The sequence below is a fragment of the Astyanax mexicanus genome, chromosome 21, assembly GCF_023375975.1.
Source record: "Astyanax mexicanus isolate ESR-SI-001 chromosome 21, AstMex3_surface, whole genome shotgun sequence".
In the NCBI taxonomy this organism is placed as follows: Eukaryota; Metazoa; Chordata; class Actinopteri; order Characiformes; family Acestrorhamphidae; genus Astyanax; species Astyanax mexicanus.
The window spans coordinates 39,042,011-39,054,819 of NC_064428.1; the positions used below are offsets into that span (position 1 = coordinate 39,042,011).

Sequence of the window (12,809 nt, forward strand, 5' to 3'; positions counted from 1 at the left end):
ATGGAGAAAGTTCAGCACTGCTGCTACTCTCCCTTGGTGTGGTAAAGTCCTGTAAAGGTGACTGCAAGAGCACAGCACAGAATGATCAATGAGGTGAGGAAGAAGAGAGTGACCTCAAGAGAGAGATTCACACCAGATATCCCATAATATTATAGCTGAACTGAAACAGTTTAGTGAAGAGGAATGATCCAGAATTCCTCCTGACCGTTCTGCAGGTCTGATCTGCAGCTACAGGAAATGATTGGTTGAGGGTTTTGATGCCAAAGGAGGATCAACCAGTTATCAAATCCAAAGATTCACATACTTTTCCCTCCTTACTGTGAATGTTAACATGCTGTGTTCAATAAAATCATGCAAACATATAATTGACTGTGTTTGCCTATTGTTGTGACTTAGATGAAGATCAGAACACATTTAATCACCAATTTATGCAGAAATCCAAGTATAATGCCAAAGGGTTCACATACTTTTTCTTGCAACTATGTATCATCTCCTGAACTGCAGATCTACAGCTCATATCCCCAAAATGTATGTTAAAGTGATGTTACAATTCAGCGTCTACCATCAGAAAGGGTTAAACCTCCTCCCCTTTCTAAGACTGAGGTGTAACAAAACACTTGATCTCAAGAACAAACTGCATTTAGGAGTTCTAGAAATAGTCTAGTTCTAGTCCAGAACAGTTTAATGATCAGTTCAGCAGTGAATCACTACAGTCATGATGAAAGAGAACAGTGAGGGAGATAAAGTCAGATGTTTCAGTGATGGAGTTACAGTAGGATCTTCTGACTCACCAACAACCATCAGCAGAAACACCAGAAGAAGAGGAGGAGGAGCCATTCTGAGTGACATCACCAGCCTGCACAACATCAAACAATCAGACTGTTTCAGAATATCTTTAATACTAAACTAAAATCCCACTAAAATCATCCAGAATCCTTAGATACATGAATATATATTTTTATTCACATTTTAGTACATATTCATTGTTTCTGTACTTAGTTACACATACTGGGAAAATTAACAATACAGAAACATCACTGTATAGATATTGTGATGTGTGGAGGTGAGGGGAGTCGTGGGGTGCAGCCCCGGTTTGTCCCAGCTGGCCTGCATTGGACTGATTGAACAGCCAGCTGGGACCAGTATAAAGACCCCGCCTTCACTCCAGTGAAACACTAATGCTGAGAAGAAACTGAGGCGACACAAACCTAAAAATACTACAAAATTGAGCAACTAGAGCCACACTGGACTGTCGTTCTGTTTCTTTGAGTTTGTTTGAGTGTTTTGCCAAAGTAAAGGTATGTTTTAAGTTCATGCACTCTATATCACTCATAGGCACTTTATATCACAATATCTATAGATACAGTACATAAAATTATAGTAATCGTTTTAGCATTACCAAGTCCTTCTCAACTAGACTAACTAAACAGGAAATAGAAATATCATAGCACATAAATTAGTTTGATTTAATTTTTGCAGTTTGTTGAGAACAGTGAATACAGATTAGTACTGCAGTGTTTTCTGCAGCGGAAGAACAGCGAGTAAAGACATAAGAAAAAACAGAACTGAGGTTAAAGCTGGTAAATGCAGGTAAGAGGGTTTCATTAAATAAATAAACAAACAAATAAACGAATAAACAAGCAAGGAAACAAGGAACTAAAACAAGACAGAATAAATTAAACAGAAAAAAGGAATAAACAAAGACTAAACAAGAAATAATCAAAGACTGAAACACTGGGAGCCGGTCAGGAGAGGGTGGAAAGCAAAAAACAAGACACCAAACAAGACTAGGGCCGAGTACACAAAGGAGAAGACTGTACAGAGGACGGGACAGAAAACTGAAATGGACAGGGGAGAAAAACTGGGACCAAAAATTAGACACAACCGGGGAAACAGACTGGACTGGAGGCTGAAACAGAGACTGGACAAGGGACTGGACACTAGACACAAATGGAGAAACAGACTGGACAAGAGACTGGACTGGGGAGGTGAAAGGGGATGAGACAGGAGACTGGACAGGGACTGGGCAAGAGACTGGACACGGGACTGGACACTAGACACAAATGGAGATACAGACTGGACTGGGGATGTGAAAGGAGACAGGACAGGGAACTGGACAGGGGAGGGGGCAGGACACTGGACACGGGGCTGGATGTTGGACAAGGGAACAGGGATGAAAACATTGACTGGGACAGACACAAACACAGTAACAGGGACTGGCGTAGAGAAACCAGCGGGGACAGGAACTGGAACACAGACACTAGAGCTGTTAAAGTGCATGCAGTTTAATCCAGTTCCACATACAGTAATTTAATAGCTTTTTACTTGTTCTTTTAAATACTAAATTATCCTCTTTAATTCTGATCACCGCTGACCTACAAAACCAGCACCAAAGGTCTCTCCTGTTCACCGATGACAGGATCTTCCTATCCAGTGACACAAAACCGTTGTACCTCCAGTGACATTACATGGAAATGAATGCTGGCAGCAACAGTGAAACAAGAAAAAGCCATGCATGCTATAGAAATGCAGATGCTACGATGGACCCTGGGCATCTCCTGCCTTGATAATATCAGAAACGAAGACATACGTGAAAAAACTGAGAGTTTCACCAATCACAGACAAGATACGAGAGGCTTGACTACGGTGGTATGGACACCGACGAGAACTTTGTGGTGAAATCAGTGATGCAGTTGAACCCCCAAGAACACCGACCACACAAACGACCAAAGCTGCACTGGCTCGTCAAAATAAAAGATAATCAATGTCACGCCAGAAGATGCCCTGGATCCAGCCAAATGGAGAAGACGTCTTTTTAAAGAAGTTTTTATTTATTTCGGCCTATGTTCACCACTGAAGCCATATTCACCATTTCTGTTTCAATGGCAATTGAGGCCACTCTTATTTTCTGTTGTTTTCTGATCCTAGACCAGGTTGTAACAGAATATGGGCGTGTCCAGGATCTGAACCCAGGACCTCACGCAAACATATCAGACGTCTTAAACCTAAATCTACATACACATTAACAGAATAGTGGTCTGCAAGCTAATTCATGCTAAGCAATTACTGTTCACTGTAGAGTATTTAATATGTTGTTCCACAAGGCTCAGTTTTAGGACCCTTGTTGTTTTTAACTATGGTTACTATGGTTACTAAAGTCTTGCTAAAAGACCAGGCCTTTATGTTCATGTTATTTAGAGCTAAAGATTCAGATCATGATCTCTTAAAAGTTCTTTTAATCACAATGTCAATCTAACTTCTTATTTACAAAGCATAGCAGCAAGTAAACTACAGCGCTAATGTGCTGAGCTTGTGGTTAACACCCTCAGCTGCAAACATTCACAGAAACACCACCCTAATACAGCAATATATTCCACTAACAGAACATACATGCAATGCTGTTTATAATACAGTGAAAGACTTTAACTCTATATTTAAATGTGTATACAGTGGTGTAAAAACGTGTTTGTCCCTTCATGATTTGTTACTTCTTGCATGCCTGTCACTTTGAAAAGTTTCAGATCCTCAAACAGATTTAAATATTAGTCAGAGACAACAGAAGTAAACACCAAGTGCAGTTTTTAAATAAAGGTTTGTGTTACTAAGATAGAAAAACAATCCAAACCTACATGATCCTGTATTAAAAATGGGTTTACCCCCCCAGTTTAAACGTAACTTAACTGTGTATTATCACACCTGAGTTTAATTTCTCTAACCACACCCTCACCTGATTACTGCCACACCTGTTCAAAATCAGGAAATCACTTAAATACGACCTGCCTGACAAAGAGAAGTAGACCTAAAGATACTCAAAATCTAGATATCATGCCAACATCCAAAGAAAATGAACAGGAACTGATATCTACAAGTCTGGAAAATGTTATAAAGCCATTTCTACAGAGAACCACAGTGAAAGCCATAGTCCACAAATGGTGAAAACATGGAACTGTGGTGAACCTTCCCAGGAGTGACAAGCCGGCCGACCAAAATTACCCCAAGAGCCAAGTGACGACTCATACAAAAGGTCACAAAAGACCCTAAAACATCTTCCAAAGAACTTTAGGCCTCACTCGCCTCAGTTAAGGTCAGAGTTCAAGCCTCCACCATCAGAAAGAGACTGGGAAAAAATGGCCGACATGGCACAGAGTTCCTAAACAAAAAGCACTGCTGCGAAAAAAGAACATTAAAGCTCATCTCAACCTTTCCAGAACACATCTTGATGATCCCCAAGATTTTTGGGAAAACAATCTGTGGACCGATGAGACAAAAGTTGAACTCTTTGGAAGGTGTGTGTCCCGGTACATCTGGTGTTAAAGAAACACTGCATTCGAGAAAAAGGAACATACCAACAGTAAAACATGGTGGTGGTAGTGTTGTGATGGTCTGGAATACTTGCTGTGATAAATAAATGGAACTACTAATTCTGCTGTCTACCAAAAGATCCTGAAGGAGAATGATGTCCGACCATCTGTTCTTGACCTCAGGCTGAAACAAACTTGGGTTCTGCAGCAGGACAATGACCCAAAACACCCCAGCAAGTCCACCTCTGAATGGCTGAAGAAAAACGAAATGAAGTCTTTGTAGTGGTCTAGTCAAAGTCCTGACCTGAATCTGATTGAGATGCTGTGGCGTGATCTTAAAAAGGCTGTTCATGCTGGAAAACCCTCCAATTAGGTATTGATTAGGTAAAGAGGCGTGGAACTAAGTTGGTAAACACTTTTTCACACTTTTTCATATAGGTTTTTTCACCCTTAATAACAAAAACCTTCATAAAAAAATGCATTTTGTGTTTACTTGTATTGTCTTTGACTAGTGTTTAAATTTGGTTGATGGTCTAAAACATTTAAGAGAGATAAACATGCAAAAAATAAAAAAGGGGGCAAACATTTTTTTCACACCACTCTCTATATATATAGACACCGACATATACATACATTAACAAACATAATAAACATACACTAAAAAAGCATATATATATATATATAGTATGAGCTCTTCTTACCTCTTCTCATCTAGACCCCCGGAACAGCGAGTGACGACTGAAGAAACAGCTCTGAGGTTTTAAGACGCTATTTTCTTACTTCCTGTGCAGCTTATTTTTAGAACACCTTTCAAACCATCTACACACATAGTCTCAGTTTATACGTTTACTCGTGCTAATAGCCTCTTAATTACTTTTAATTAATTAATTTTGTATTATACTATTTTATAGGTGTTTCTAATCACACAGATTCATCTCTAGATTTAAAAACAGGATTTTGGAAGGATGATGTGGGAATTGGCAGGAATGCGGCCCAAGAGGCTACAGATACAGGACCTTACATCCTGTGCAAGACATGTTGTGATGCTCATTGCTGTCTTATACCCCACTGCATTTTTAGTGCACTAGGGGATGCAATTTTTGGTAGAAGTGCCAAATGTGGCACAACACCTGTTTTTCACACTTTTGCATCCCAAAAGTGTTTTAGTGCCTATAGGGGTGCACATTTTTGGCAGGGGTGCCAAATTTGGCACAACACCTCTTTTTAACACTTTTGCAGCCCCATAGCATTCTCAATGCCCATGGGGGTGCACTTTTTGGCAGGAGTGCCAAATTTGGCACAACACCTGTTTTTTCCCACTTTTGTAGCTTAAAAATGTTTTTAGTGCCCATGGGGGTGCACGTTTTGGCAGAGGTGAGGAAATTTGACACAACACCTGCTTTTACACGTTTTTAGCACATTATCGTTTTTTAGTGCCCATGGTGGTGCACTTTTTGGCAGGGGGCAAAAACGTGGTACATCTCTTTTTCACGCTTTTATAGCCCAATATGTCACGGTTTAGCCCATGTCTGTCTTCTGTTTCTCCCTCATTTGGTCCCATGTGCTCCTGCCCCTCTGTTTACCTGTCATGTTTCCCAGCCATGTGCTATTGTTGTGTTTTGGTCCTGTCTCCGCCTTAGCCCCACCCTGTCATTAGTTATTTGTAACCCTGCCCCCTCTTGATTGATCCTTAGGTGTTTCCAGTTTCCTGTTCCCTCCATGTGTATATAAGCTCCTTTGTTTCAAGCCTTCTTTGTCTAGTCTTTTGTTGGTTTGTTTGCCGTGGTCAGGTTTGTCTCTTGCTGTTTGTTAGAGTCCTGTTTTCAAGTTTAGTGTTTAGTAGTTATGTATTCAGTGTAACTTTGGTTTATTTTGTTTGTTAGTTTGTTTTAGTTTGTTTACTTATTAAAATAATTATTCTGCACTTACGTCCATTCCTTCCTCACTTTTGTAACACAATAGTATTTTTAATGTCCATGTGGGTGCACTTTGTGGCAGGCATTCCAAATTCGGCACAACACCTGTTTTTTTTTTTTACACTTTTGTAGCTTAATATTGTTTTTAGTGCCCATGGGGGTGCACTTTTTAGCATGGGTGCCAAATTTGGCACAACACCTCTTTTTCCCAATTTTGCAGCCCAAAAGTGCTCATGTGGTTGCACTTCTTGGCATGGATGTCAAATTTGGCACAACACCTGTTTTTTTCACAATGCTGCAGCCCAATAACATTTTCAGTGTCCGAGAGGGTGCACTTTTTGGCAGGGGTGCCAATTTGCACAATTTGATGTTTTTCACACTTTTGTAGCCCAATGGTGTTTTTAGTGCCCATGGGGGTGCATATTTTGGCAGGAGTGCCAAATTTGGCACAACACCTCTTTTTCCCAATTTTGCTACCCAACAGCATTTTCAGTGCCCAAGGGGGTGCACTTCTTGACAGGGGTGCCAAATTTGGCACAACACCTCTTTTTTACACTTTTGCAGCATTCAAGCATTTTTAGCACCCGAAGAGGTGCACTTTTTGGCAGGGGTGACAATTTTGGCTTATAACTTATACATAGTTTATAAAATAGTAAAATATTTTTAGGTGTTTTCTAATCAAACAGGTACATTATTAGATTAAAAAAAAGTTTTTTTGGAAGGATGATGTGGGTGTTGACAGGAATGAGGCCCAAGAGGCTACAAATAGAGGGCCTACCTTACATCCTGTACAAGACATGTCATGATGTCACTGCTATCTCACACACCGCCAACTTAGTGTGTGTGTGTGTGTGTGTGTGTGTGTGTGTGTGTGTCAAATATTTCACAGTTGGCTTGAATTATATATGCTACTAAGGCCAAAAACCTCTCAGCTTCACAGATCTCTGTATTAAAGCCTCTAATTTCACACAGCAGACTAAACAGCGCCCCCCTGCTCTCAGTTCTCAAACTGCAGACAGAATCATCACCCCTCACTACTGCTTAAAGACACAGTAACCATAACAATAACAGCAGAATTATCACTTTAATGATCATCAGGATTGGTGGAGATGTTCATAAAGTAACTGTAAAACTGTAGAAAATCAATCATAAAAGTAGCCTGTGAACAACAGATTGTGCTCAAATATTCCTATTTATAGTTTAATACTGGATGAGATGGATCAGTATTGATTGTAATGCAAAAATGATTTCTATAATTTGATGTACTCTCTATATATATACATATGTGTACAGTGGTGTTTTATTATGGTTGTTGGTGAGTCAGAAGATCCTACTGTAACTCCATCACTGAAACATCTGACTTTATCTCCCTCACTGTTCTCTTTCATCATGGCTGAAGTGATTCACTGCTGAACTGATCATTAAACTGTTCTGGACTAGAACTAGACTCTCTGATGAACACTCAGAGCTTTTCTCTCTTTGTGTTTTCTCTCAGAATCAGATAGGAATCAGCCCAATAGCATTCTTAGTGCCCATGGTGGTGCACTTTTTGGCATGGGTGCCAAATTTGGCACAACACCTGTTTTTTCACACTTTTGTAGCTTAAACATTTTTAAAGTGCCCATGGGGGTGTATTTTTGGCAGGGGTGCAAAATTTTGGCATAAAATCTGCTTTTCAGGGGGTGCACTTTTTGGCATATTTGCCAAATTTGGCACAGCACCTCTTTTTCAAAATTTTGCAGCCCGATAGTCTTTTTAGTGCCCATGGGGGTGCACTTTTTGGCAGGAGTGACAAATTTGGCACAACACCTGTTTTTCACACTTTTGTAGCTTAAACATTTTTAAAGTGCCCATGGGGGTGTATTTTTTGGCAGGGATGCAAAAGTTTGGCATAACATCTGCTTTACACACTTTTGTAGCTTAATATAATTTTTTAGTGACCATGGTGGTGCACTTTTTGGCATGGATGTCAAATTTGGCACAAAACCTGTTTTTTACACTTTTGCAGCCCCATAGAATTTTAGTGTCCATTGGTTGCACTTTTTGGCAGGGGTGCCAATTTTGGCACTGCTTATAACTTAAAAAATAAAATAATAAAATATTTTTAGGTGTTTTCTAATCAAACAGGTACATCATTAAATTGATTTTTTTTGTTTTGTTTTTTTGGAAGGATGATGTGGGTATTGACAGGACTGAGGCCCAAGAGGCTACAAATAGAGGGCCTACCTTACATCCTGTACAAGACATGACGTGATTTCATTGCTATCTCACACCCTGGCAACTTAGTATATGTGTGTGTCAAATATTTCACATTTGCCTTGAATTAAATATACTATTAAAGCCAAAAATCCCTCAGCTTCACAGATCACTGTGTTAAAGCCACTAATTTCACACAGCAGACTAAACAGCGCCCCCCTGCTCCCAGTTCCCAAACAATAACAACAATTATCACTTTAATGATCATCAGGATTGGTGGAGACGTTCATAAAGTAATCATTATTAATATTTAATTATGTATTAAATTATGAGTTTATATCTTCTGAATCCAGAGCGCTGATGGTAAGAAGGAGATGAGTTTCTGCTGCTGGAGTTTATTTCAGAGCTACAGAGGAAATGACATCATTTACTGGCCGTCAGCTGATCTGTGAGGAGGCCCATCTTCTAAAGTGAGAATATGCAAATGTGTGAAGATCTGGAGGCTGATAGTGATCTTTGTTCAGGTGTTGTTTACTCAAATAAACATTAGTAACCAAGCAACAGGACACAAGAACAGGCCCTCGTGCAGCAGGACACAAGAACAGGCCCTCGTGCACCAGAACACAAGAACAGGCCCTCGTGCAGCAGGACACAAGAACAGGCCCTCGTGCAGCAGGACACAAGTACAGGCCCTCGTGCAGCAGGACACAAGTACAGGCCCTTGTGCACCAGGACACCAGTACAGGCCCTCGTGCAGCAGGACACAAGTACAGGCCCTCGTGCACCAGAACACAAGAACAGGCCCTTGTGCACCAGAACACAAGAACAGGCCCTCGTGCAGCAGGACACAAGTACAGGCCCTCGTGCACCAGGACAACAGTACAGGCCCTCGTGCAGCAGGACACAAGTACAGGCCCTCGTGCAGCAGGACACAAGTACAGGCCCTCGTGCAGCAGGACACAAGAACAGGCCCTTGTGCACCAGAACACAAGAACAGGCCCTCGTGCAGCAGGACATAAGAACAGGCCCTCATGCACCAGAACACAAGAACAGGCCCTCGTGCACCAGAACACAAGAACAGGCCCTCGTGCAGCAGGACACAAGAACAGGCCCTCGTGCAGCAGGACACAAGTACAGGCCCTCGTGCAGCAGGACACAAGTACAGGCCCTCGTGCACCAGGACACCAGTACAGGCCCTCGTGCACCAGGACACCAGTACAGGCCCTCGTGCACCAGGACACCAGTACAGGCCCTCGTGCAGCAGGATACAAGTACAGGCCCTCGTGCAGCAGGACACAAGTACAGGCCCTCGTGCAGCAGGACACAAGTACAGGCCCTCGTGCAGTAGGACGCAAGTACAGGCCCTTGTGCACCAGGACACAAGTACAGGCCCTTGTGCAGCAGGACACAAGTACAGGCCCTTGTGCACCAGGACACAAGTACAGGCCCTTGTGCAGCAGGACACAAGTACAGGCCCTTGTGCACCAGGACACAAGTACAGGCCCTCGTGCAGCAGGACTGTCTGTAGCAGTAGATTCAGGTTAAAAGTAGTTTGTGTGGTTTCTGATCAGTATCAGTAGTGGTAGAGGGTTGTGATTGGTGATTGGGGAGAGCTGAAATCTCTAGAATATTTACTTTACCTTTTCTACTCTGTGTTTAAATGTGTTTTTTATAGTAGTTTTATTATATTTATTATATAGTCTTAAAAGACAAATACTGAACACGTTACCCTTTAATTCCAGTAATAGGTAGTAAGTAAAAAGCTACTGAATTGAATTGAGTTAAATGAGTTTGCAGAGCACTACCAGCTTATTACTGTGTGCATTTAGTTTGACAGTTCTGTAAACAGGAAGTTGATGCAATATTATATTTATATATATGAATATAGAACCGGAATAAACCACAAGCTTTATCAGCTTTAACTTCAGCGCTGTTTCTTCAGTCTTCACTCGCTGTTCTCACACTGCAGACGACGCTCAGTTCAGAGAGATAAAAACAGCTCTATTTCTGTAATCTTTATATATTTATAGCAATATTTAAAAGTTTACTGAACTATAAAACTGTAGAAAATCAATCATAAAAGTAGCCTGTGAACTGAATGTGCTCAAATATTCCTATTTCTAGTTTAATACTGGTTGAGATGGATCAGTTTTGATTGTAATGCAAAAATGATTTCTATAATGTCATGTACACTCTATATATGCATATATACAGTGCTCTGTATTGTTTTGTGTTTTATATTGTTTTATTTTTAAGTAAAATAAACTTTAATGATTGTTTGATGTTGTGCAGGCTGATGATGTCACTTCCTCTGGTGTTTCTGCTGATGGTTGTTGGTGAGTCAGAAGATCCTACTGTAACTCCATCACTGAAACATCTGACTTTATCTCCCTTACTGTTCTCTTTCATCATGACTGTAGTGATTCACTGCTGAACTGATCATTAAACTGTTCTGGACTAGAACTAGACTCTCTCTAGAACTCCAGGAACCTCAGAGCTCTTCTCTCTTTATGTTTTTCTCTCAGAATCAGATCAGTGTTGTTCAGTAGCTGCTGGAGTTTCTGACTGTCTGATAATCTCCAGCCTCAGTAATCAGATCTTTACTGCATCTTATGTTTCAGGAGTTTCTGGAGCAAAGTGGAGTATGAATTACATCCAGCAGGAAATATGTGCTTTAAATGGATCTACAGTGTTTATGAACGGAACTTTTACACATCCAGAACATCTTACAGTGAATAAGTCATTTTGGGTCATAGACCCAGTTAAGGGTGTTGATTCACCTGATCTGAGTACAGTTTCAAGTTTCTCAGGCAGGGTTGAGTATTTTATTGATGAACAGAATAATTTCGCCCTCAAGCTGAGTAACATAATGAAGAAGGATGAACATAAGTACTGCTTCAGAGTCACAACAACTCTAGAAAGAGATAAATGGATAGGAACACCTGGAATAAAACTCAATGTTACAGGTAAGATAAAGCAGAGCTTCTCAATGTTTTCCTGTTTTAATAAATCACTTTCCTGTTCTGATGATTCTCAAATGATCTCAGAGCTCCATGTAGAATCTCCTGGAGAAGTAACAGAAGGAGAATCAGCAGTTCTGACGTGTAAAACCACCTGCAGTCTGACTGATCCAACATTCATCTGGTACAAAGATGGACGTCCTTTAACCACAGAGATGATCCAGAAGAATCAGCAGCTCCACCTGCAGTCAGTCAGCAGTGAGGATGCAGGCAGTTATAGCTGTGCTGTAAGAGGATCTGAACATCTCCCCTCTACTGCTCAAACTCTCAGAGTCAGACGTGAGTAAAGTTCTCATTCTTCTCTAAACTCTGGGAATGGTTGAACCACACAGTGATATTAGAGATTAGCAAGAAACGCTAAAGTCAGATCTGTCTCTAGATCCTCCAAAGAGCGTCTCAGTGTCCATCAGTCCCTCTGGTGGAATAGTGGAGGGAAGTTCAGTGACTCTGACCTGCAGCAGTGATGGAGACCCACCTGTGGAGAACTACACCTGGTTTAAAGAAGGTGGAGACTCACCTGTAGGATCTGGACAGAGTTTCAGCATCATCAACATCACTGCTGATCACACTGGACTGTACTACTGTGAAGCTCAGAATGCAGTTGGAGTTCAGAATGGATCTGTGATGATTGATGTTCAGAGTAGGTGGTGAATAATAATGTAAATAGTTCCAGTATTTAAATAAAGACTCAGTAAAGTGATGAAAATGATCTTCTTCCCTCAGAAGATCAGATCAGATCTGCAGTTTGGATCACAGTGGGAGGAGGAGGAGGATTTCTTCTTCTTCTTCTCTTTCTGATGGTCTTGTTCTTTATCTACAGGTCAGTACAGTTTAGCTCTAAGTCTCCTCATTCAGAAAGTTCTGTTATGTAAAGGTTTGGTTTTGTGTTCCTTCATCACAGGATGAAGAAAAGAGCTGCTGGATCTGAAGGTACTGGATCAAATCAGGTAAATTTATCTTATTAATCACTGATAAGCACATGTAATTATGAGGTTTGCCAGGAGGTGGCAGTAATTTCCTTTAGATTAAATCAACACATCTAATCTAACTCAATAAAACATGAATAATTAATCTCCTTCATGATCTGGATCAGATGTGATGGAACAGGTTATGCTGGAGAAGCTGCAGTTCAGTGGATCCAGAACCAGAGTTAAAACAAGTAACTTCCGGCGCCGACGCGAGTGGCTGCCTGTTCCAGTAGCTCCGTCTCTGTGGGTTTTTCTGAGTTTTTTACGTTTATTTATTGTCTCTGTGCTACTACACACGTCTAGTGTGCATCTTATTTATATCCTAAGGATATTTTTTGTGTAAATATGCGGGGCAGCAAGGAATACCGTGTTTATTCCCGGGAAGAACTGCTAGCCCTCCGACCCGCA

At 41.0% G+C, this 12,809-nt stretch overlaps 1 protein-coding gene across 1 annotated transcript; it reads left to right on the forward strand.

Annotated features, from left to right (window-relative positions):
• Positions 1–1,998: 1,998 nt before the first annotated feature.
• On the forward strand, positions 1,999–12,339 carry LOC111189985 (B-cell receptor CD22-like). Its single transcript, XM_049469532.1, has 5 exons — positions 1,999–2,221; positions 10,939–11,379; positions 11,461–11,712; positions 11,813–12,073; positions 12,335–12,339. The coding sequence occupies exons 1-5, from the start codon at positions 1,999–2,001 to the stop codon at positions 12,337–12,339; spliced, it is 1,182 nt and encodes a 393-aa protein (XP_049325489.1).
• The last annotated feature ends 470 nt before the right edge of the window (positions 12,340–12,809 follow it).

What these genes read in the sequence shown, in the direction of transcription:
- LOC111189985 (XM_049469532.1), top strand. Translation starts at nt 1,999, where the DNA reads ATGAGACAGGAGACTGGACAGGGACTGGGCAAGAGACTGGACACGGGA. An exon ending in ACACAGTAACAGGGACTGGC is followed by an intron (nt 2,222 to 10,938) that starts GTAGAGAAACCA and finishes TTTTTCTCTCAG; the next exon opens with AATCAGATCAGTGTTGTTCA. An exon ending in AATAAAACTCAATGTTACAG is followed by an intron (nt 11,380 to 11,460) that starts GTAAGATAAAGC and finishes AAATGATCTCAG; the next exon opens with AGCTCCATGTAGAATCTCCT.